The sequence below is a fragment of the Castor canadensis genome, chromosome 3 (assembly GCF_047511655.1).
Source record: "Castor canadensis chromosome 3, mCasCan1.hap1v2, whole genome shotgun sequence".
In the NCBI taxonomy this organism is placed as follows: Eukaryota; Metazoa; Chordata; class Mammalia; order Rodentia; family Castoridae; genus Castor; species Castor canadensis.
Genome location: NC_133388.1, coordinates 42,862,904 through 42,889,350, shown reverse-complemented (window position 1 = coordinate 42,889,350; position 26,447 = coordinate 42,862,904). Strand labels below are relative to the sequence as shown.

The window sequence follows — 26,447 nt, the reverse complement described above, 5'->3', positions numbered from 1 at the left end:
ATGCTACATTCAACAATGAACAGATCAATCAGGCGAAAAAATTAAAAAGGAAATGGTGTATTTGAATTATACTCACTTAGTTATTAGCCAACTCTTCACCATTGCATTTTGCAGTTGGCTCATAAAGTTTGTTAAGAATGCATATCACAAAATACTTATTTATAACCTAAAAAACTTATAGGAGTTTTGTTTGTTTGTGGTACTGTGGTTTTAACTCAGGGCTTTGCACTTGCTAGGAAAACATGCTGTCACTTGAACCACACATCCAGACCTTTTTGCTTTCAGTTATTTTTTTAGATGGGGTCTGGACCACAATCCTCCTCCCTACTCCTCCCCCATGGCTGGGATTACAGGCACATACCAAGCACACAGCTTATTTGTTGAGCTGGGGATCATCTCTCTAACGTCTCATCTGGGCTGCCCTGAACAGCAATCCTCCAGATACCCAGGTCCTTAATAAGCATTGAGCCCCCAACATGCTAATTTTCAATGGTAGGATTTTAAATGGACTTAGACTATTTATAAACTACAACTGTTAATAAAGTTAAGGGCAAAAAAACAAGACAATATTAAAATTAAGGAATTTTATAGGTGTGTTAGGATCTCTTGAAACATTTATAAATGATGCCTTCCAGTCTTTAGTGAATGAAGTCATTCTATTAAAATTATAAAGGAAAATAAAATTTGAAGTCATTTTAAGAGATCTATGAAAAAAGTAAATAACTGATTTAGCTTGCGCATTTTATCTTTCACACAAAGAATTAACCAGATAGCTCTAATTAAGTAGAAGTAAAAATATTATAGTAAGAGGCAAAAGTGGCTACCTTGAAGAAGGTGGAAGGAATGACAAAAAGGTTGAGAACCTCAAATTTGGTATTATAAGTATTATGATTAAACTCAATATGCATATATAAATTTTATACACATAGAAATGTACCTAGTTCAAGAAAATTAGTAGCATATTATAAAAAAGAAATCCAGGCAAAAGACTAAATTAAAAATCAGTCATACTTTGAAGCTCTTCTGCTTACTTTTTTCTGAGAAAGACCTATAATAGTGTTCATGTGATAGCTAGGTATTGCAATGCTTGCTTCTGTCAAGTGGGAGAAACAATGATTCACCTCACTCAAGTAATGCATCTGTTATCCTAGGCCTGACCCTAGCTCTAACCTATTGACTCAGCAATCCCACTGCTGGGCAAATATCCAAAAGAATTGAAGTCAGAATCTCAAAGAGATAGCTTCACTCACAGTCATGGCTGCATTATTCAAAATAGCAAGATATGGCTACAACCCAAGTGTCTATCAAAGGATGAATGGATCTGGAAAATGCGGTGTTTATATACAACGTAATATTATGCAGTCCTTAAAAAGAAGGGAATTCTGCCATTTGCAACAACATGGATAAGCCCAGAGGACATTATGTTAAGTGAAATAATCCAATCACAGAAGGACAAATACTGCATGATTTTATTTATACAAAGTATCTACGAAGGTTATAGAATCATTCATTCTAGTTGTTGGCAAAAGCAAATGCCTTGTTTAGGAATTAAAGCTAAATTCTGTTTAGTAAATATGATTTAGTTTTTGCAACATGGTCAGTGACCAGGGTACAAGTGAGAGCTTTCTTAGTATGGAGGATCTCAAATACAGAATGAGAAAGGAGAGACTTACTCAGTGTTGAGTGACCTGAGACGCTCCCTTAGTGTGCCTTGGTCCTTCCTGTGTGCTTTGCTCAAAGTGCCAGAATAACAGTGGGAAAATGTTTCCTCTTTCCATAACAGATTTAAACTAAAGCTAGAAGTTTCTAGGAAATGCAGTTTGCTATAAATATATCGATAAAGAGAAACAGGGAGACTCAGTATCTCAAGGTAAAATACAGAAGAAATGGCATTGATGACAACAGAGGATCATATGGTACTTTCATAGGCACCGGGGTTGAGACAACTGTAAAACAGTTCAATGGCAAAGTAAAGTCCTAGTTAACTTGACTGTGTGAACACAACTTTACTGAGAACCTATTTCAGGGGTACCACCACAGATAACAGGCAAAAGTGAGTAAGACATCTCACGTGCTCACAGGGCAGGAGGTAAAAATAAGAGGCACTAAGAACCCTGCATGGGCACACACACTGGAAGCCCAGTACAGCAGCACCTAAATCCAGACTAGGACAATGAAGAAAGACTGAGAGAGGCTGAGGATGCAAGTGACAGACCTCTGTAAAGAAGAGATCAAGTATTTGAAACAAGGGGAACAGTATATGAAAAAGCAGTAAGAAAGAACTCAATAGAATTGAGGGAGCTTCCAGCAACCATAAGGTGAGAATAGGGTAGGAACAGGGAATGGCAAGAAAGGCAGAGACCAGAGCCTGAATGGTCTCATGGGCCAAGCTGAGTCACCTTTTATCAGCAAGGCTCTAGAAAGCTATGAGAGGAATCCTAATAAGAGACTGACATGGTATCTTAGATTGATTATTGTGGTGGCAACATTAGAGGGAACTAGAGGTCAAGGCTAAAGTCAGGCTGCAGGTGGAGAGGACTTTTAGATGGCAGTCACTGCTTAGGATCAAAATTTTAAGAGCAGTAGCAATGGTAAGTGATATTAAAGACAGGATGAAGAGCAACCAAGAGGCCCCCTGCAGTGGCTCTCACCTGTAATCCCAGCTACTAAGGAGGAAGAGATTGAGAGTATTACAGTTCAGCCTAGAGAAAAAGCAAGCAAGACCCCCATTTCAACTAACAAGCCAGGTGTGGTGACATACCTATAATTCCAGCAACATAGGAAGCACAGGTAGGAGGATGGCTGTCTGAAGCCAGTTCTAGGAAAAAATTGTGAGAACTTATCCAAAAATAACTAAAGCAAAATAGGACTGGAGGCATAGCTCAAGTAGTACAGCACCTGCTTGGCAAGCATGAGGTCCTGAGTTCAAATCCCAGTGCTGTCAAAACAACAACAACAAAGGTACCAAAAGGACACAATAAACAAGATGTAGTTATGAAGGGTGATGGGGAAAGGGTTTGAATTATACTAGGACTTAAATACTTGCATATTATCAAAAATATCTGCAGGCTGAAGAACCATAGATAAATGTGCTATAAACAAGGCTGAAATGTTTAAAGTGACAACATTTAAAACAAGGCAAACATGTGCTTAAAGAAAAAAAAAAGCAAACAACTGGACTGCACCTCATAAATACCCGAATTAACAAAGCTTATCTTGATAGCACACAGGACAAATCTGTAGTTTCGCAACTTACCAACTAAAAACACAGATATATGGACAAAAAAGGGAAATAATTTCCTGGAACTTGGGAAAAGCCCTTTAAACGATTTAATGCGTGAAGCACTCAACTTCTAATAGCAGTAAGTATCCAAGGAAAACAATCTTAATCACAACATAAAAGTCACATTTTCACAAGTTCTCAAAATAGCACAATATTATTCATTCACATGTCAGATATTTTTTCCTTTTAGAATAAAAATAAGAAGATGATTTTGAATTTTGTGAACTATAATTTATGTTTTTTTCTGATAATGCACAAATGTTTACAAGAGATGAGTTTAAATAATCGATTCTAATCAAAAGGGATTCAATCAATCATAATCTGCTGAAACTATCTTATATTACTAAATTCTTTTTATTTCTGTCTTTCCTTTCCTCTATTATGTCTCCTTCTCCCACACCAATAATAATATTTAATACCTCCATCCAAACCCTACAAAAACAGTCATAGTTTTCTTGGGAATTTGAAGTTAAAATTACAAGGCTTAAGATAGATACTGTCTTAGTTTAAGAAAGTAACCATATGATTCTAACAATCAATAAAGACAGAAGAGAAAAGAAGAAATATGAATACAACAAAACAATTGTCTTAGGAGTTGGGTCTATTGTGAGTGGGGAAGTACTATTTTTATAATCCCTGAAAGGTACAATGTACTTGTCAAGGCATTTAGAAGTAACATGGCTATTTCAACCATACCAATAAATCTGCTCACATTAAGTAATTATAGAGGAGGAACTAAAAAGTAAGAAGACATTAGTGAATATAAAATATTATGTATGCATCATGAACTTAATTTGGAATTCTTTGTGTTTCATACAAAGTGGGAAGGTCAAAAAAAGGTGGAGGTGTAAAATCTGAAAGAACTTCAAGTTGGAAAAAGACACGAACTACAATTATATTCATATGCTGTATTTAGAAAACATCTTGAAGTCATCCTCCAGTGTTAAAAAAGGAGGTATTTGTTGACTGCATTTTTAGCTTTCCGTTAATTAGTTATGCTTCAGAACTTATTCATTAAACTCCTTAGCACTTTTGACACACTAAAGAATTATGTGCTCCCAAGAGACTGTACGGAGACAAGGATCCAAAAGAATAAAACTGCACCTGTTTTTAGATCCAGAGATTCTAATTAATTTTAAAAATGACTTCCCTCTTCTACCTTTCAACTTGCAAATGAATCAGTGTAAGAGACAGCAAAGCCCCTAAGTTATAGAAAATCTTATTAAGGAGAACCAAAGAAAAAGAAGGGAGAAGGAAGAGAAGAATAAAGAAGAAAGGGGGAGTGGAGGAGGAGAAAAGAAAGAAGGAAGGAAGGATAGATGGAAAGAAGGAAGGAAGGAAGGGAGGGGGGAGGGAGGGAGGGAGGGAGGAAGGAAGGAATTTCAGTTTATATTCTGATGATTTTGTAACTTTTCTTTCAGTTTGCAATTCTTTCAAAATTAAGCTACCAAAAATAATAAGAGGAAGAAAAACAGGCATGAAAAAGGATGGGGCAGTAATCAAAATGTCAAGTATGATGCTGGTAAGGTAGTATTTTCTTCCTCCTTTCTTAAAATATTGAACACTAAGAAAAGAAAAGAATGAAATATACTCTAATTGCCTCTTGGTTTAACTAATATTTCTTAGAGGCCCAAAGAAAAAAGAAAGGTTGCCAGAGAGGTATCATATAATTTGACTCATTAACCCAAGATATGAAAAGTCTCTGACTTCCATGATTTTTACGGAAGAACAAAAAGCTCACACTCAAAGAAATAAAATGTGACAGATATATGATGAGACTGATTCTAACCCAGGAGCACTGTGTTCATTTTTCACTGTGTCATTAAACAAAAACCAGTTATCATTTTATTTTCAAACAAAAGGAAAATGCATTTTATATGTTTCACTGAGCAAAGGATTCCATTTTGACAGACCCAGCCCAGAGGCACTAAACTCAGGGCTTTCTCTACCCTTCTTTTAGAAAAGGAGTTACCAAGGTGCAGCTGTCATGAAGAAAATGGAGCAAAACAAATGACCATGAGTCCACAGCTGAGGTAATTTATCATGACAATGCTCACTTTCATATGATGTATTTGATGACTCCTCACCCCCCTCCTATTGAGGGACCATTCAGGAAAAGAAAACATTGATTTAGGGCTAGTGTTTTAGTCTCCTCTTTAAGCAAACACTAGGGTCAGAGCACTGATATGGTTCATTTTACCACAAAAGACTGTTCTGGTGGCAGGCACAGTTTTTATGAAGGATTATCTGTACCTTCTTTATACTTGAGTAAACAAGCAAAGCAAGCACCAGGTAGCATTAAGTACAACCCAAGTGCTGATTCTAACGCACTATATCCTTTCCTTGCAAAAATAGTTTAAAAACCAATTCCTAGAAGAAATCTAACTTTTCCTATAGTACTATTTATAAACAAGTAAGGAAAAATTTACAAGCAATGGCTGTTCAGCCATTTGCAATTTTCTATCACCCACAATCTTTACAGAGACTGTTTTTCCATAAAAGGTCATTTCTTCTTGGTTCTGAATCCTGCCTTTTTCAAATACTTATCCTTTTAACATCAGTTTTTATTTTCATGTTGGATTTGATATCAGTTTTCAGTTTTGCTTTTGCAGGTTCTAAAATCCATCAATCTTTTCCTTATGGGAATGAGTAGCATTCAGGCTATGGTAAGTTGACCTCAGTAGCTAAAAATCAAATAGCTTAAAGGCTAAGTTCATTTTTCATGAGATACAAGCCATGAAGAATGTGATCAAAATAGAGTTGACATCCTGCAATTCCAACTTATTTTATCCCAGAAAAAAACCAAGGCTGATTCTCCTCTGACCTCATTACTCCTTCTTGTTATATTCATGTGGATCTCTTGAACCTTCTGAAAACATTTGAACAAGTGATCTAAAAATTCATTTGGCAATTTTCTTAACCAGGATGTATATATCACACTACATCCAAATATGTAAAATTTTAACTTGTCACCTACATGTACCCATCACTACCATTATAATAGTGTTATTAGTGCAGCTATCTACTGGTCTCTGAAGTTCAGAATAAATTTATAATGAGCAAAATAATTTTCCTGGCTTCTGAAGATTGATGAATGGCACCAACTTTCTAAATCCAAATTTAGTTTACTTACATTGTGCTCACTCATTCATATGAGACTCATTAACCTTCTCAGCACCTTCATCTTACTCCTGAAGGTCAGTGTGTGGAAGGAGAATAATGTGAGTAAGATGAACTATGCTCAAGCCCTAACTCAGTTACTTACTAATGGGGCAAGTTATTACACTTTCTTGGCCTCCCTGGGCTCTTCTCTAAAGGAAAGGGTTGGACTAGATATGTTGTATTTGCCCTCTGAGACTAATTCCCTGAATTACTAACCTGACAATCATATTCCAAAGGCCAATTCACACTTCCCAACATGGGAGTACAAAGCACCTTAGGCTGTAAGCAGCCTTATTCCAAAGAATCTGTTATATCATTGCCAAAGTTTAATCAGACCCACTCACTGCCCAGTTAGACTGTGACTGATATTAATGTTCTTTGCTGAAACAGCATTACAAGTTTTCACTAAGATTCATCATCTCATTAGTGACCCGGTTTCTAAAGTCACCAAACAAAGGAAATTTCTGTCTAGAAACCCTAGAAGCAAAACCTCTGAAACTATTACACATTTGCTACTACATTAGGAAAGTTCACAGTACCTAAAATAGCCACCACCTCGTCATCCTGGATGACTTCCAAGGATCCCGACACCACAAAGCAGAGGGCATCCACACTTTCTCCAGCGTGGTAAATGAGGTCCCCTGGAGCGCAGTGAATGGTTTGGAACTCTACTGCCAAGGCACGCAGACACCCATCGCTGGCCAATCGAAAAGCAGGATGTTCATTAAAAACCTTCCGGTTTAGATGAACACAGATATCGGCTCTCATGTCCTTTGGGCAGATGGAGAGGACCTGAAGAAAGCAAGAGATGAACAAGTGAGAGGCAAAGAAAAAGGTGCCATTTCAGAAAAAAGCCATCCAAAAATATTGACTATGACTGTGTTTTGTGCACACTGTACTAAACCAGAAAGGCAAAGTTACTCCACACAGTGCTGCTCTCAAGAAACTCATTCTGCAGTGAGATGGGCTCTGTTCCTACGGACCATCACAACACAGCCATCATGGATGCTTTGAGAATGGATCTCCCAGTGGTAAGAATAGTCTTGAGCAGTCCAGAAGAGTCTCAAAATAAAAACAAAGTTAGTATCCCCAAACATCTAACTAAAATAGGGCATTAACATTCATTTTAGTCTAATTGATGTTTCAGAATTATTTCAGAACTAATTCAAAACTGAGGATTGTGGACTGTAGTGCACTCTGGAGATGGATCCATCTTAGCTGACACTAAGAAAAAAAATAAACAAAAGCAACTCCATGTGCTGGGTGAGGTAACTTCTTCTTTATGTGTTTTCTTCAGTTTGGAAGATTTTTTTTTTATAGACAGACACGATTCCAGGTAGGGAGAAGGTTTGCACAAGTCTTCCACAAGGCTGAGGAGACTGGAGATGCCAGTGCCAGCAAAGCAGACACATCATTTTGCAGTGTGCTCTTGCTCATTCTAGCCTTTGAGTAGTCAAGATTGCTGGGGGAGGGGGGAAGGCGGTGGGTAGCAGAATTCAAACTCTAGGCATCCTTTAGAGGAGGGACAAATGGCAGAATCATGCTTAGAAAGCAAGAATAGAGGACTTTTGTTGGCTGTAAATTTTTGAGAGAACATTTAAATATCCAGGTTAAAATGGACATTATCAGCACACTTAATCAGAACACCATTGAGCAAGATGTGATTATAGCAGTCCTATCCACCTTGGGGACACACATGCAAACTCATTTAGAATTTTTTCCAATCCCTCTTGGCGAACTATTCTTTATAATGTTTGTCTTTGATAGGATTTTAATCTTTCAAAGCCAAAGCTAAGCTGATTTCCCCTATTAAGTTATATTGCACAATATTTTAATATATAGCATTCAGAGCTTTAAAAAATTACCTAAGGCTTGGAATATCCCCCAATTATTCCTTTTATTTGGGGCTCACTATCAATGAAACACTGGTTACTTCACTCTAGAGAAGATACCCCATCATAAAGCAAAATTCCTTCTTCTCTTGATTTTTCCTAATGTCATACATATTATTTCATATCACAATCATGTCAGTGGGATTTGTTTCATAATTTCTCAAATTCTTATAGGCAGCATTAATCAGCTTACTACCTTTCTGAAAGCTCTCATCTTTAAGGAAAGGTATGCCTTAACAAAGATATAAAGGCAATTGGCCCTTTTGCCATCACTTGTTTTCTGTAATAATGCAATTTTTCAAATATATTAATGTTTAGCGAGTACAGACAATGTGAGTCATTCAACAGGCACTTTCTGAGCTTCTACTGTGGCCCATACTGTTGTATTAAATCTCTGGAAATAGAAAGATAAATAGGATATCATCTTTGCTCTAGAGGAGCTACCATGAGTTCAGTAGGTAGACATATAAAAGAACAATTATAATAAAATGGAAAAGTGCCAAGATGGGAATATGGCCAGGGTGACACAGAAGGATGTGCTGCCTGTGAATCTTTACTTATGTCTTAGAGCATAAGATTTTAGACCAGGCTCAAGAGGACATAAGTCTCAGTTCAGATCTATCAGTTATTACCCTCTGTAGTTTAGGACATGTTTTTAATATTGATAATCCTCATCTGTGAAATGGCAATAATGATAGTATTTGCATCATGAACTTATTGTAAGGATTAGGTAAAAGGCTGAGTTTACCCAGTTTAGCTTGACACATAGCAGGCTGAGGGAATGCTAGCTTTTATTATCCCTATTGAAAGTGTGTATTCCTACAGTTTACTGTTGGGTTAGCTCTCTACAAAAGCAATTTGTTTTTTCTACTTTCCACCTCTGAAGTCTGTGTCTGGGCTATTTTATAAATTTCCAGACAGAATTAAGAAAATGTTTTAGTACTAGTCTGAAGATATATTAAACACTAATTAATATTAATATTCTCAAGTTGAAAATGAAATTAGCTCTAGAAAAGCAAAAAATTAAAATAATAATACATATACACATACATAACTATTACACTGAATGGCTTCATGGGAAAATGAACTGTTTTGTTTCTACCTATTTACCATATAGGACTTCTGTTGTTTTAGATTCATTTTGGTAAGTCATTTTCTATTCCTTAAATTATTTCTTGCAGGACTCATATTCAAGTGAAATATTTCAATACTAACATTTTCTGTTTATTTTTATTGTATTTTAAGTGCATCTTTTCCTTTTTGTTTCACTCTACTTATGGTACTAGATCATTTATCATTCTTGGTTCATACTTATGTCCAGAGGCCATAGCGATAAGTTCAAAGTGTCAAAGTAGATCAACCAATCAGACCCAGTGGCAAGCTCCTTTCCTATCTTTAGATAGACCATGTGCCTGACATGGTGTGCTTGATATGTATACTTATCATTAGAATACAAGTATAGTGTTTTATACCCTGGAAATGAAGGCACTAACTTTCCTAGGCCAAACAAAATTTAGTTTTAAGTGACAGAATAAAATTGCCATCCAAGATAACTCCCACACTTATACCATTGGTCCCAATTTCAATATACTCTGCCTTGAATGTCATACCCAATTTCTTCTGGGTAGGGTCCCTAGTGGGTATCTCAGTTACCAACAAATAAAATTACATTGCATTAGAAAATACTTAGGTTAAAAGGGACTTTTATTTGTTCCCAGTGTTTATTATTTCTACTTTCTTCATGTCAAGATATTAATAAGTTTAAGTAGATCCTTAATTATGATAAGGACTCCATTTTCCTTTTAGAAAAGCTATAGAACTATATGAGGAATCACTTTTCAAGACTCTGCAAATCAATCCTAGGGAAAAAAAAGAATGCCATGGTATGACAAATTTAAATATTTATTTTATTTATGATCTCCATTAAACCCAAGGTCAAGTGGTATTATACCCAACATGCCTCAAGCTTCAAAGATCTAATCTCAACACTGTGTCTAGAGAAGTCTTCATAAAACAATTATGATCACGTTATATCTTCTTTTTTCTGATGGCCTGCATCCCCATCAAGTAAAGTCAAAGTTGTAACCACACATACATGGTTGTTCATGATGGGAGCCTCCTCTGGCCTTAGTATCTTCCCCCAGGGCCACATCCTAGTTACCCATTTCTTATTACTCTGACCTTGTCATGCTCTCTTGCAACTCCTCTCACATTCATGCCTCTTGACTGGAAAATCCCATCATCTTTTCCTCTAGTCATCTCTGACTCATCTGTCAAAGCAAACCCCCTTCCCCCTTTCTCTCTGATATATATACACTTGCTACACACTGCTCTTTCATAGAATTTATGACTGCATAGAAGACGAAAATGAGAGTACAAGTATGATTTATTGTTGTTTTTAAATAATAGAACGATTACCAGGGATTTCAAAATTTTATTTTTAAGCCATAAAATAACTCTCTAATTTGTCAGTGAAACCTTACTTTATGCCAACATATAAAACAGCTACAAGAAGAATTATGCCGAGAGAAGCTCTGATGGAGTGTCAGACTTCCAGGCAGTGCTCCATAGGACACATTCAGTCAATCACTTAGCCAGAGTTATTGGTCATGGGTTATGTGCCCAGTACTATGCAGGTCCTCCAGATCCATGAGCAAAATCTCTCCCAGTGCCTGCTTTCCTAGAGCTTCCAATTGGGCACAGATTGAAAAATCACTATTCCTAGCCCAATGTCCCATTTACAAACCATAAGAAAAATGTATTTCATAAAGGTTATGTGATTTGCTGAGGTCTTCTCAACAAATTACTAGCAAAACCTCTTGAGCTCCAGCTACAAAGTCATGCTTCTGAGTGAAGATCAAACAGGAATAAAATGTATTCCTTCTGGTATTTTCTAGTCCTCTGTGAACTACAAGATTTCTAAAAATCATTTAAGGTCCAATTAATCAAATCTATGTTTCCATATTAGAAAACAACCAATTCCCCATATGTGCCACTGGGCAGCCAAGATTTTGTTAGAAATTTGTTTCCATTTCTAAACACTTTAATTTTTAGCTTCAACAAGTGTACTGCACACTTGAATGTATTAGTAAAGACATAAGAAGTCATTAATAAGCTCCTTGTATGTCATTACTATTTGCTAAAGGGAAGTTATCTTATTTGCAATGCAAGTTTTGGTGCATATGTGGAAAGGACCTGAGCAAGATATTTAGAGTGAGTATCTAATACACATTTTGTTCCTTAAGTTCTCTCTGCCATTTTCTTCCCTTATGGTAATAGTAATGTTTCAAAACCTTAGGAGAAGAGGGAGTTGAAATAAGATGACTAACCCAGAAGCCAACAAGTCAAATCAAGATCCTCTAAGGAAATGGCTACCTACAGAGAGTCAAGGATAAAAACTTCATCTGCTCTCTTACTACTCTTTAAACATATTTAAAATGTAGCCTAATAGTCATTGTATAAAATACAGAAAATAAAAAGCATAACTTTTCCAGTATCCATACTTATTTATGTGTATATAACATTTTCATAAAACTTGAATCTCTGAAGTTTATTTCCTGCTGTCACCCCAAATCATGTTATAATCAGTTTCTGTGCTATGAAATACTTATTTTAAAACATAATTTCAGTCATTCCATACTGTTCTATCATAGCTATAATACAATTAATTTCACTATTACATAATCAAATTACAACAAATACCCTACCTATATCACATTGTTAAAGCACAGATTTTAGAAGTAAAATTAGTAGATAAAACATACAGACATCTTTAAGGCTCTTTCTAATTGCTCCTCTGAAAAAGTGTAGCAGTTACACTAACCAGCTGTGTATGAGAGTATCTTACATGTTCTTAGTCATCTCACTCTTACATCTCCCATAAGAATGTTAAAGAGAGAAGTCAATTTCACCTGAAAGAAAAATAGAATTTCACAGTATGGTAAGGCAGAAGCCTGGAGAGTTTTACCTCAGTGGAGTTCTGTCAGTACTCATAGTTCAACTATCACAGGCTGACCACTATTCTATCCATAACAAACTTTAATGTGCAAATGGGGATAATGCCTGAAGGTAGTGAACTCATCAAACAAACTTTAATGTGCAAATGGGGATGGGGATAATGCCTGAAGGTAGTGAACTCATCAAGACTTCTTCCTGAGGTCTCTCACTGCTCCAAGACAACTCATTTTATGGATTATCCATATTGATCATTACTTGTCCATCAGGAGTCTTGCATAGTGTAGAATTCTAATAATAACTGATAAGTACAAATGATCCCCCTATTTTCTTCCTTAGGACAAAGGAATAGATGCATTAACAACATTTTGATATGCATTGAAGCTATTACTGACATTCTCCATAAGCCCCCCTGTTTCACACAATTAAGTCATGCACTGCTAATTAATCTCTGCTCAGGAATCCAACTGAATTGGGATCAAGTTAGTGACAATCAGTACAAAGAGTTAGGCCAGTGACATTTGCACATAAAACATTTTAACAATCCTTAGAAATAAGGACCTCAATGACGAGAATTTTATTCTCATTCATTTTATGGGAAGAAAAGAAATTTCACTTTTTTTTAAAAGTAATTAGGCAGCTATGCAGAACAAGGGGAGCTGCTCTCTGCATGTTATTCTGCTGATCTCTGGGGGTGTCAGACTTCCAAGAAATTAACCTGGGAGCAGTGCAAAGAAATTACACCAAAGCAAATTAAATCCTATTATTTAAAAGTGAAAGGTCATACTTAGCAACCAAAAACTAGTGAAGAACTGTAGGTTAGAATTCACTGGATTCACTTTGGAGATTAGTTTCCTGGGACCAGGTTCTATATACCAAAGTAAACGCTAAACCGTTTGTTCTAAAACTATAGGGAGCCAGTTCTACCAGGGTTTTCCTGATCTTGATTTTATAGTGAAGTCAGCAGTAAAAACAAACAGAAATTGTTACCACTGTTTTTTTAAACTTATTACAGCTGCAAATGTTTTGGAGTTAATTAAATTTCCAAAATTAGGGCTGATGACATTTAGTTACTATTGTTTTCTACTCTTTGTCTCATGCCTGTATTGTTATTATTATTAGCTTAATAATAATAATAGTTTTATAATAATATTAAATATTATTAATATTAGTAATAAATAATATTTATAATTATTATTATTTTGAGACAGGGTCTCACTACATGGCTGAGGCTGGCCTTGAACTTGGAAACCTCCTTCTCAGCCCCCTGAGACTCCTAGAATTATAGGTGCATGCAATCACACCTGCTCATATCTCTCTTATTTGGTATGCAGAATACCAAACAATAATTAAAAGTTCTTTTCCACACATGTAAAAAAATCTTCTAAAATTAAAAAGATATTTTGATTATTTACCCAGAAGAGTGGAAACAGTAGTTCTCCCAGTGGCCATGAATTTTTAAAGCCACCTATGACAAGTGATGTTTCTAGCATCTTTAAAAGAATAAGCTCCTCTCATATACTATAGTGGGAGTGAAAGTACCATTCATTACTTTGGAAAATTATCTGAACATATTAACAAAAATTCAACATATTTATACTCTAAGATGCAACAAATGCAGTTCTAGGTATATGTGTCACAGATCTATCTATCTATCTATCTATCAATCATCTATCTATCATTTAATGTACTGAGCCACATGGGCTAGAATGTTTGTAGCAGCACTGTTCACATTAGCTCCAAACTTAAAATTACCCAAAGATCTACAATCATTTAAATAGATGCAATGTAATATGTTCAAGGAATAGACTACCTTTTAACAATAAGAATGAAAGAAGTAACACATGGCATATATAAATGGGTCTCTATAGAGAGAGAGGATTCTCTATGTAACTCTATATATATGAAGTTCAGAAGTTGTCAAGACCAATTTATAGTGCTGAAAGTAAAAATGAAGTTATTCCTTCATTTAACCAAGGGGCAAACTTGGTTAATACTGTTAGAGTGCGTGGGAGGACTTCTGTAGTTCTGGTAAGGGCGTCTTAGGGTATATTCACTTTGTGAAAATTTCTTAAGTGGCTTATTAGTAATATAACGTTCAATTTTTAGTATCACATAATATTTCAATTTTAAAAGTTTACTTCAAAAGTTTACTTTAAGAAAATAATATTTAAGTGTTCTCATCACAAAAAGGTAACTGTGAGGAGATAGATACATTAATTAGTTTGACTGTGGTAATCATTTCACAGTACATGCATACATCAAAACGCCATATCACACATCTTAAATATGTACTTTTCAGTTGTCAATTACACTTCAATAAAGGTGAAAAAGTTTATGTTGAAAACCAAATTACTTTTAAAGATTATCTGAAGAAAAAATAAGAGAAACAGAAATTAGAGCTGCCAGATCACTGAGTATGATTACTTCTAGAATAACCATGGTTATGAAAATTTATATATAAACCCACTATTCTGCAAATAGTAAAAACAAACTGAAATTCCTAAAGATACATGTCAGCTATCTTTTCAAATTAGTTCTATAATTTAAGATGCACACACAAACATCCCCAAATGTAGAAAGTTTCCTCAAAACAGTTCACAGATGGGGCTGGCAGAGTGGCTCAAGTGGTAAAGCACCTGCTTTGCAAGCACAAAGCCCTTAGTTCAAACCCCAGCGGCCCCCCCCCCCAAAAAAAGGTAACAGAGTAGTAATTAAACCAAAGCATAAGTAGGTGGACTGTATTTTTATTACATCTAATCCACTCAAATCTGAGATCTAATTCTATAAAACATTATAAGTATATTGTCATGTATATGAATGGGTGTATGTATATATTTATATACATGCATGTATACAGGTGTTCATAGATAAATTTAAAAGTCAAGAAATATAAAACAGCAGCTAGAAAGTTATCTTGAAATGATTAGGTTACTATTAAGTAAAAGAAAAGATACATGAGATAAAACAAAATACCAACATTTACATGTTTGAAATCACATTGAAACATTTTTTCCACAACTCAAACACTCATATAAATTGTAGATCTGGTATACATATATGTTTATCTATATATAAAATCAGTGCGGGGGTGTAAGATGAAAGATAAAATCAGAAAACCTTCAAAGAGCAAAGCTCTTCCCCTCCTCTCCAAATACCCTGACATTTACCAGAGTGGGCTCTGATCAATATGTTTTTACTGAGTAAAGTCTGAGTGTTATTATTTATAGCTGAAATATGATAGCAATATTTGACTGAGCTTTCTGGTAAATTAAACTCTTCACTGATAGTAAAGTACGACTCAAGAATTTAACTCTCTGTTGGGCTGGCATGAGGCCCTGAGTTCAAACCCCAGTAACACCAAAAAAAAATAAATAAATTAAATTAAAAAAAAAAAGAATTTCATTCTCTAAGACCAGTGGAATACACAAAAAGTATATAGTTATTTGAGAATTTATATGTATATGTTTGCTTTCTAGAATTTTCAGTGGCAGTGATTTGTGCATAAATGAAATATAGGAAACAAAATGTACACTACAATAAACATAATATATGACGTGTCTAGCAAACATAATTTTTAAAATTAATAAAATAGAAAGGTAAACCTCACACTAAAAACAAATTGTAATACATACCTTACAAAGAAGTCCTATCAAAAGATGAGTGAGGGTAATTGAGGATGAGTATGACAAAAGTAAGTACATTTTATGGATATATGAAAAAGTCATGAAGCAACCCATTATTCTGTAAGATTATTGTGTGCTAATTTAAAAGTTAAATGTATGAAATTTTTTTTAAATTCCTAAAAATCTCTAGCAAAAAAGGTAAACAATACAATTTCTTTAAAGCACTAGACTTGAACAGTTCGCAAAACAGGTTTTCCAAATGGCCAATAGTATTTTATTTTATTTTATTTTATTGTTGGATGCTTATTTTATTTTATTTTTTATAGGTTTTTAAAGGATATATACATTATATGGGGGTGAGTCACAGTGACAATTCTGATTAGATTTATATTGTACATTATTTACATTGCCCCATCGTCTCTCCCCCTCCACCCCCTTCCTGTCCCACCTAAAGCAATTGCAAGACGTTTCTTAGTTCTGTTTCATATAGGTATATGAAGTCCATCTACCATATTCCACCACCTTAATCTCCTATCTTCACCCCCTCCCACAAGTATCCCAGGCACACTCTACCTGTTTTTCAGTCCTGTTTTCCATTATTAATATTAAGTTGATGATCAAAGTGGTTTCTCAATATATGCCCACTGTGGGTGTGCTTTACTTTGGTCCGTCTAACCCTTTCCATTTCTTTCCCTTACCCCTTTCTCTTCCATCCGCCAGTTTTCAACAGCTTTCAATATGCATCCTTATATCCTCTATCTTCACATCCCATGTTATGCAATATTACTGATGCTCTATCATTCTCTTTCCTTTCCCTCTTTCTCCAAGTTCCATAGAGTAGTTCCACTATTACAAACATTTTCTACTTCTGAGTTTGTATATGATCAAGATTTTTAAAAATCTGGAAAAATCTTAACATTCTTTATTTATAGAGGGCAGTTTCTAAAAGGCAAAGTGTTCTTATCAGTTTTTCTTTCAGCATTTCAAATACACCGTACCACCCTCTCCTTTCTGTAACTGTTGTTGACACATAGTAATTGTGCAAACTGGTGTGTCTCACAGTAGCATTTCCAGATGTGTATACAAGGAGCAGTGTCCCATGCCCTCCTGTCACCTCCTTCCCCCAGCCTCCTTCACAACTTTGTACTCAAAGGTCATCTTTGGGTTTTGCTATTTAGTTTTGATATGTGAGAGAAAATATGTAACACTTGTGTTTTTTAAACTGTAAAGCTCTGACAAAGAACCTCTGATAGCTTCATAGAGCCTTCTTTCATATAAAGAACCTCTTTTTCCCTTGCTGCTGTCATGATTCTCTTTCCTATATTTTTATTATGTATATTCAAGAGATACAACACAATGTTTTTACACACAAATTCATAGTGAAATGCTTACTATAATTAAGTAAATTAACATATTCATCATTTCATATAGTATGTGTGTATGTGTGTGTATGTGAGAGGAATCCCTAAAATCAACTTTTATCAAAAATCCTGAATATTAGAAGCAGGTGTGATGGTGCATGCCTGTAATGCCAACTACTCAGGAGGTGCAGATTAGGAGGCTCATGGTTCAACATCAGGCCAGACAAAAAAGTCAACAAATAAACCAGAAGTGGTGGTGCATGTCTGTAATCCCACCTATGTGGGAGGCAGAGGTAGGAGGATCATGGTCCCAGGCTGAACTGGGCAAAAAGCAAGGCCCTATCCAAAAAGAAAACAGCCTAAAGCAAAAAAGGCTAGAGGTGTGGCTTAAGTGGCAGAACACTTGCTTAGCAAGCACAAGGCCCTGAATTCAAACCTCAGTGCTGCCAAAAAAAAATCCTGAATATTATACAATATTATTAACTAAAACCCTCCTGTACATTAGATCTCTAGATGTGTTCATACCACACATCCTGCTACTTTGTCCTCATTGATTGTCATCCCCCATATTCTCTCCCCATCACTCCTCTGTCTTGATAGCCAACAACTTATTCTCTACATTTCTGTATGCCTTTTAATTTTTTACAGTCCATATACAAGTGAGATCATGGAGTCTCTTTCTTTCTGTGTCTGTCTTGTTTCACTTAGCATAATTTCATCTGTCTTTGATCTTTGACAGTGAAATTCTAACATATCTTGATGAAGTCTTCTTCAAGTTGAACCTGACTGGAGTTCTTCATGTATGTTCATGTCCATATCTCTTCCAGATTTAAGACGTTTTCAGCCATTATTTCTTTTAGAAAGCTCTCTCTCTCTCTCTCTCTCTCTCTCTCTCTCTCTCTCTCTCTCTCTCTCCTCTTTCTCCCTCTTTCTTTTCTTCCTGAAACTCTCACAATGTTTTGTGGGTTGGCTGAATTCTGTCCTACAATTCCTTAGGTTTTCTTTACTGTCCATTTTCTCCTCTGACTGGATACTTGCATATGACCTGTCTCCGAGTTCACAGAGTTCCCCTTCATGATCAAGTCTGCTGTTGACATTCTGTAGTGCACTATGACCTGTCTCCGAGTTCACAGAGTTCCCCTTCATGATCAAGTCTGCTGTTGACATTCTGTAGTGCACTTTTCACATCATTCATTGCCTTCTCCTGCTTGAGAATTTGTTTTGTTCCTTTAAAAAATTATTTCTACCTATTTATTGAACTTCTTATATTGTTCACATGTTGTTCTTCTGGTGTCATTCACACATACACACCAAATGAAACTCTTCAACCTTAAAGAGGCAGGAAATTCTTTCCATTGTGACAACATGGTATTAACCTGTAGTGACCTTGAGGATATTGTAGTAAACTAAGTAAGACAAAGGAAAACAAATGCCACATTTATATGCATAACCTAAACACTTCAAACTCATAGACACAGAGTAAGAGAGACGAAGCTATGGGATATGTAGTGGAGGAAACAGGAGGAAGTTGGTCAAAAGGCAGAAGCTTGCAGTCATAAGATATGTTCCAAGGACCTACATACAGTATTGTGAATATAAGTAATAACATATTACATAATTAAATTTTGCTAAAGAAGTAATCTTAAGTATTCTTCACACACACAGTAAAGGTAACTAGGTGAGGTGATGGATATGTTAATTAGATGTATCATAGTAATCATTCCACAATATATCTGTATATCAAAACATCACATGTCACACCTTGAATAAATACAATGTTTGCCAATTATTTCTCAATAAGCTTAAAATAACTAAAAATAGAGTTACTTTCTATAAAAAAGATTTCAAGAAGTGCTAAAACCATTAAGTATGGGAAATGCAAATACAATCCACAATAAGATACCAGTACACACACCATAATGATGACAATATTAAAGGCTGACAAGGTACCAAGCCTCGAAGAACAAGCAGAGGAAATGGAACCATTATGGAATCTGATGAGAATGTCAAATGGTATAGCCATGTTTTAAACTCTGACAACATCTAAACAAACTGAATATATACAATACTGTGACCCATTAATTCTCCTGGTAGGTATATATGCTAGGGAAATGTATAGATATGGTCTTTAAAAGGCACATACGAGAGTTATGTAATATCTTTGGTCATACAAAGGGCTGAGCATCCATCATCTGGAAATTCAAAAACCAAGATTCTCCCAGCTCAAACTTTTTGAGTGCTGACATGATGTTAAAAATTCAAGTTTTATAGGACTCCAGATTTCCAGTTTTCAGATTAAGGATGTTCAACAGTAAAGTCTAAACAAATATTCCAAAATCTTTTTTTAAAATCTCAAATCTGAAACACATTCAGTGCCAACCATTTGAAGTAAGGGGATACTCAACCTATGATTATAGTTAGAACCATCTCTGATGTTTATAAGTCATAGAATAAACAAATAACCCTTAGAGTATTCATATAAGTGAACACTACGTGATACCACTTGTGTGAAACTCAGGGTCAAAATAGTGCTAAACAACCTAAAAACCTACCAACTTATGAATGCATAAAAATAGTAAATATATCTTACATTATTCAGACATCAAGTGAAATGAAATACTTGCTACGACATGAATGAACTGCACAAACATGTTAGTAAAAGAAGGCAGTCACAAAAGATTAGATCATACAACGTTTATATGAAATGTCCCAAATAAGTAAATCCATAGAGATGGAAAATAGAATAATGATTGTCAGAGGCTCAGGGGAGGAGCTAGTAGAAAATAATTGCTAAAGAGAATGGAAATTTTTTTGGGGGGGATGACAATGTTCTGGAAATAGCGGTGATGATTTCAAAACCTTATGAATATACTAAAACCCATTAAATTGCACATTTTTACATGGCAAATTCTATGATATGCAAATTACATATCAATTTTAAAAAGTAGTTATTTCATTGGAAGGGGAAATAATTATCTGAACAAAGCATTGGGGAAGACTTTGGGGGTCAATAAAACATATCTTGATCCAATCAGTGGTTCAACCCTATGATCTTAGTTACTTGGGAAGCTGAGGTCAGGAGGCCTGAGGTTCGTGGACAGCCTGGGTAAATAGTTCACTTACCCCATCTCCAAAATAACCACAGCAAAATGAACTGGAAATTTGGCTCAAGAGGTAGAGCTCCTGCTTTGCAAGCATAAAGCCCTGAGTTCAAACCCCAGTCCCACCAAAAAACAAAAAATTATTTTGATCCTGGAAGCATTTATATGACATTTACGTATATAAAATTTTTATTTATCTGTGAACATATGTTTTGTACACTTTATGTGTGTATGTGGAGTAGTGTGTCTTTCAATGACAAAATATTATATGAAAGTAATTGCCATAACATTCTCCAACACTAAAAATATTGACATTGAGGCCAATTTGATCAAAACTAAATTGCACCATCTATAGAACAGAACATCTCAGAAGCCATATGTACTTAATTGCATTCCATAATTAGAAATTCGTGGCTTAGAGAGTCCACTATGTGTGGAACATATGAGCTTCAAAAAATTTCTGCATACTGGTTACTTATTTATCTCAAGAGGAAGATAAGGCAAACTATTAGCCAGTCAATTTACAGGGGAGGACTAGAGTGTAGCCACATGAATCTAGCTTCAGGGGAAATAACAGACAGGAAACAGCTCAGAGGAGGGTGTAGGTACCAAGTGTTTGCGGAACCATTAGATGGTCTGCATGGGTCAAACGAAGTGACAACTAGGCTATTCTACAGTGCTGTGATACACTTTATGATTGCACCCCCTTCAGCTTCACTTTGTTTGTTAAATAAACTGGTTTGTCATAATGAATTTCTTTCTTTTTTTTTTTTTTTGGTGAGGGGGCCATGCTGGGGTTTGAACTCAGGACCCTGCACTTGCTAGACAGGCACTCAATCACTTGAACCATGCCTCAAGCACTTTTTGCTATAGTTGTTGTTCACACAGGGTCTCACATTTTTGAGCAGGCCAGCCTGGACCACAATTTCCTATTTACTCCTCCTGCATAGCTGTGATGACAAGACACACTACCACGCCTAGCAATTGACTTAGATAGGTTCCCCTAGCTTTTTTCCTGGGCTTGCCTCAAACTGTGACCCTTCCAATCTCTCCTCCCAAGTAGCTGACCTCATAATGAATTTCTATTGCTAAATGGAGGGGTGACTGTTTTAATTAATTAAATTATACCAATGCTTTTGATAAGACCTGAAAATAGAACAATGAACACAGTCAGTTGAATTGTTCATTTAACAGTACACGTCACCACGGTGACCTAAATTATGTAATGTTTATAGGAACATCTTTTCCTTATTTGCACATTCCCACTTAATAGCATAGGGAAAATATATCTTCTAAAGTTTAAAACATGCCTTTAAAGCTCATTAATATTCTTTCATATCCTAGTTGCTAAATTATCATCTTTTTGAACTAGCATGTTATGTTGACATTATTAAAAGGGGCTTTGGGAAAACCATCCTAACTTGAATTTTAGTTCATGCATTATTTATACTGGTTATTTGTCACCCACATCTTCATAGCTGAGAAACTAGATATGTCAGTAACACTATTTATTCAGAAATCAAACTTGTCACAATTTTCACCATCCAGAAAATAGCCCTGAGTGCAAGAATAACTAAAAAGTCCCCATGAGTAGGAGAAGAGACTGTCAGTAAGGGTGTAGATTTACATGTGACAGAGCCTCAGATGTCACTTACAGCCCCAGAAACCCTACTAGAGACTCAAGTCCCACAAATATGATCTGATTGTTTCCCCATGGTAGTTAAAGACAGCGGAATGACAGAAATCTTGCTGGAGGTGATAGCTCAGTTTAAGAAAACACAATAGATGACTGACTAATTCCAGAGAATATTCAAAAAGCTCAAACAACATAATGAACACAGGGAAATGAAAATTAACATCATAAGACCATTTATAGTGTCTCCAGAAAAAATAAAATACTTAGGTATAAATCGTTCTAAAAACTAAAAAATGTTAATGAAAAAATCAAAGGATACCTAAATTAATGGAGAGATATACTGTGTTAATGAATTGGAAAACCTGACACAGTTAATCTGTAAATTTGAGGAAATATTCATTGAAATCCAAGAGAGTTTTTTCACAAACATGACAAGCTCATTCTAAAATTCATGTGTTAAGGCACAAGACCTAGACTAAACTAAGACCATTGAAAAAAGCAAAAGGAATCACTCTACTCAATGTTATATCATATGCCACAGTCATTCAGACAGTGTGGTGTTGGCAGAGGGATAGACACATAGATTGATGGAACAGAATAAACACTGAGAAACAGACCAACACTAATATGTCTAACTCATTTTTTTTTACAAAGCTATAAAAGTTATTCAGTGGAAGAAAGTTAGTCTTTCAATGAATGAAGAGAAACTGGCTATCATTGACCAAAAAATAATCTCAACTTAAATCTCACATTTCATAAAAATTAACTCTAAATGCACAATAACTTAACTACAAAAATGCAAAACAAAAACCTTTTGGGAGCCAGGCGCCAGCAGCTGACACCTGTAATCCTTGCTACTCAGGAGGCAGAGATCAGGAGGATCGTGGTTCAAAGCCAGCCCAGGCAAATAGTTTGCGAGACCCTATTTCGAAAATACTCTTCACAAAAAAGGGCTGGTAGAGTGGCTCAAGGTGTAGGCCCTGAGTTTGAACCCCAGTACTGCAAAAAAAAAAAAATCTTTTAGGAAAAGACAAAGAAGAACATATTCAGAACCTAAGGACAATCAGAGTTCTTGAATTTTTTTTTGTTGTTCATTTATTCACATGTGCATATATTGTTTGGGTCATTTCTTCACCCTGCTCTCCTCCCCCCACCTTCCCCCCTTCCCCCCTTCAATTCCAGGCAGGTCCTGTTCTGCCCTTATCACTGATTTTGTTGAAGAGAAGATATAAGCATAATAAGGAAGACAAAGTGTTTTTGCTAGTTGAGTTAAGGATAGCTAAAGAGAGATTCCTACTATTGCTTTCGTGTACCCATGTGTTACGACCCATGTTGATTCAACTCAAATTGATCTTTACATTTGTTCCTGATCCCCTGCTCATGATAACCTCTGTCATTTTAAGGTTTCTGTATTATTTCCTCTGGAGTGGGGACATCAAACGCTTTCATATTTTGGGTTTTCTAACTATTCCTGTATCTCCCGTATGTGCTCTCTCCTTGTCATGTGATCCAAGTCCAACCACATTGCTGCATTTGCCCTAGATCTAAAGTCCTCATATGAGGGAGGACATATGATTTTTGGTCTTCTAAGCCTGGCTGACTTTGCTCAGAATAATGTTCTCCAGTTCCATCCATTTACCTGCAAATGATAGGATTTCATTCTTCTTCATGGCTGAGTAAAATTCCATTGTGTACAAGTACCACATTTTCTTGATCCATTCATCAGTAGTGGGGTATCTTGGACTTGATAACAAAAGTACAATTTGTAAAATGAAATACTGATAAACTGTACCTAATCAAAATGGAAAGCTTTTGCTCTGTAAAAAAAGCTCTTCACAGAGAAAAGATCAATTACAGACTTGGAAAAAATACTTCCAAATCACAGATCCAATAAGGGACTAGTGTCTAAAATATATAGGAACGTTTGAAACATTTCTTAAAAATTCAAATGTAAAATGGATCTAAACAGATGTATCACTAAAAAGAATATAGAAATGGAAGATATATCCAACATAATTAGCCATTAGGGAAATACAAATCAAAAACATAATATAATGTCACTGCTCACCTAAAGTGAAAAATAGGAATAATCCCAAATGATGGTTAGGATGTATAGAGACTGGTCTTTCATGTATTGTCAGTGGGTGTGCAAATGTCACAGCCACTCTTCAGTCAATGAACAGTTGAACAAACTGGTACATCTGTGCCATGGAGTACTTCAACAATATAAAGGAACAAGATATTGACATATGCAACAACATGGGCGGAGCTCAAGGCAATTGTGGACAGTGAAACAGCCAACCTCGAAAGTTCACATGATTTCGTGTACATAGAATTCTTTTTTCTGCAGTACTGGGGGTTGAACTAAGGGCCTCACACTTGCCAGGCAGGCACTCTACTGCTGGAGTCACACCTCCATCCTATATATAGCATTCATAAACTGACAAAATTAAGGAGAGAACGTATTAGACATAGGGGGAGGGGAAGAGAAAGAAGTACATGCAAAACTGATGAATCTGAATGAGGTTAATGATATATATTAATGTCAATTTCCTAGTTTTATTACACTAGTTGTGCAAGATGTTACCAGTGGGGGAAACCTGAGTGAATGGCATCTTCATAGCATATTTTAAAAATGCATGTGAATCTAAAATTATCTCAAAGTAGAAACAATAATAGGAGGTAAGTTTTACCTTTGGGACCTTCTGAGGGAGCAATTACTAACTCTCCAAGCAACCAGAGACCCTTGAATATTAAAATCAACAGATGGGAATTATGTATGGTGCTATGAACACATTTTACCAGGCCTCACTTTGCATAAAGCCAAAAATCCATGAGAAAGTCCCTCATAGGAAAACTGTCTACTCACTCTGGACTTACATGTGCCGGACTGGCAGGAAGATTAGCTGAATCTTACTAGGGACACTGGAGTTTTCTACTCTGTTATGGGACAAAGTACATGCCAAACCTCTGACCTGAGGCATTAGCCAAGGGTTTTCACTCCCCAAAAAACTTCTCTGAGAAATCAACTTAAAATCCTGTAATTTATAACAGAGCTCTCTATAATTGAGTCACTGCTTCAGTTTCGTTGCCTTAAATGCACACAATACTTTGAAACTGTATTAAAAATTTCATTTACACAGTTTGCTTGGCCCTTGGTGATGGTTTATACCTGAACAAAATCTTCACACTATTATTTGTTTCTTTTAATTAATTTTATTTATATTAGATATGCAACTTGTATGTGATTTAACAAACTAAGTATTATGGTTTGAATCTTACATGTCCCCCCAAAGACCATGTTTTGGTCATTAGCCTGTAAATGGTAGAACCTTTAGGTGGTGATGTTTACCTCTTAGTAGGAAGTTAGGCTATTGGAGGTGTGCCCTGGACCACTCACTCTCTCTCTCTGTATCTCTATCTCTCCCCCCACACCCCACAACCCTTTCTGGTCACCATAGGTGAGCAGCTTTGTTCCACCATGCACTCCCCACAATGATGTTCTGCCTCATAATAGGCTCAAAGCAATGGGGCCAAATAACTATGGACTCAAACCCCTAAAACTGTGGGCCAAAAAAATCTTTCCTCCTTAAACACTATTTCTTAAGTATTTTGTCATAGCAACAGGAAGTTGACTAATACCCTAAGGAAAAAGAGTCAAAGGAAAGGAAATTACTCCTTCCCTGCTGGGTTCACAGAGGTTTTCAAAGCCTCTTAAACAGCTTTATCATTATTTGCATTTCATTCATTCACTGATTCATTTATTCATTCATTTATTGGTCATCTATTAATGCCAAAAGTATGCTATGTATGGAGTAAGTATGAAGACACTACTTTCAGAAGCTTCTAATTTATTGGTTCAGTCAGATATTTAAACAAATAAACAACTTTGCTGTTTTATCAATGAGATGTGAGGAACAGTCTGAGAAATCCCAAAAACTTGAGTGACTTAAAAGGTCCCCTTCCTAGAATGATAAGCAGCCTTGTACCTATTACTGAAATCACAGTATCTAATATTTTAGTGAAGTGGTAGTTCACATTACCCCTCCCAAGATTCAAGCACAACTCAGCAGGGATTTCAATGTTGTTTTTTCTTAGATATAATTGACTCAGACATTGAAATAAATAGAATATGTCCTCAATAATTTAATCCCTATAGAAAACTATACAATTCAGGTACTATTATCTCTGTTTTACAAAGGTCAATAACAGATCCATGATCTGAGTGACTTTAAAGTCCTCTGACTCTTTCTATAACACAGCACTGCTTCTGAATACAGAGGAAGTCGACAGAAACTGACTGCAGGTCAATCTGTAGTAGGAGGAAGTACAAGCGACTATAGAACCTTAGTCTAACTCTTAATGCTATCCAATATGGCTTTCACAATTGCACCTGGACCTTTGGGAAACACTTCCTGAAACATCCCCAGAT

At 35.8% G+C, this 26,447-nt stretch overlaps 1 protein-coding gene across 1 annotated transcript in view; it reads right to left on the bottom strand.

Annotated features, from left to right (window-relative positions):
• The window catches only part of Kcnh5 (potassium voltage-gated channel subfamily H member 5), a 337,490-nt gene that overhangs the window by 75,402 nt on the left and 235,641 nt on the right, over positions 1-26,447 (bottom strand). Inside the window, exon 9 of the mRNA XM_074067833.1 lies at positions 6,985-7,237. Coding sequence (XP_073923934.1) covers positions 6,985-7,237 — 253 coding nt within the window. The remainder of the gene's footprint in view (positions 1-6,984; positions 7,238-26,447) is intronic.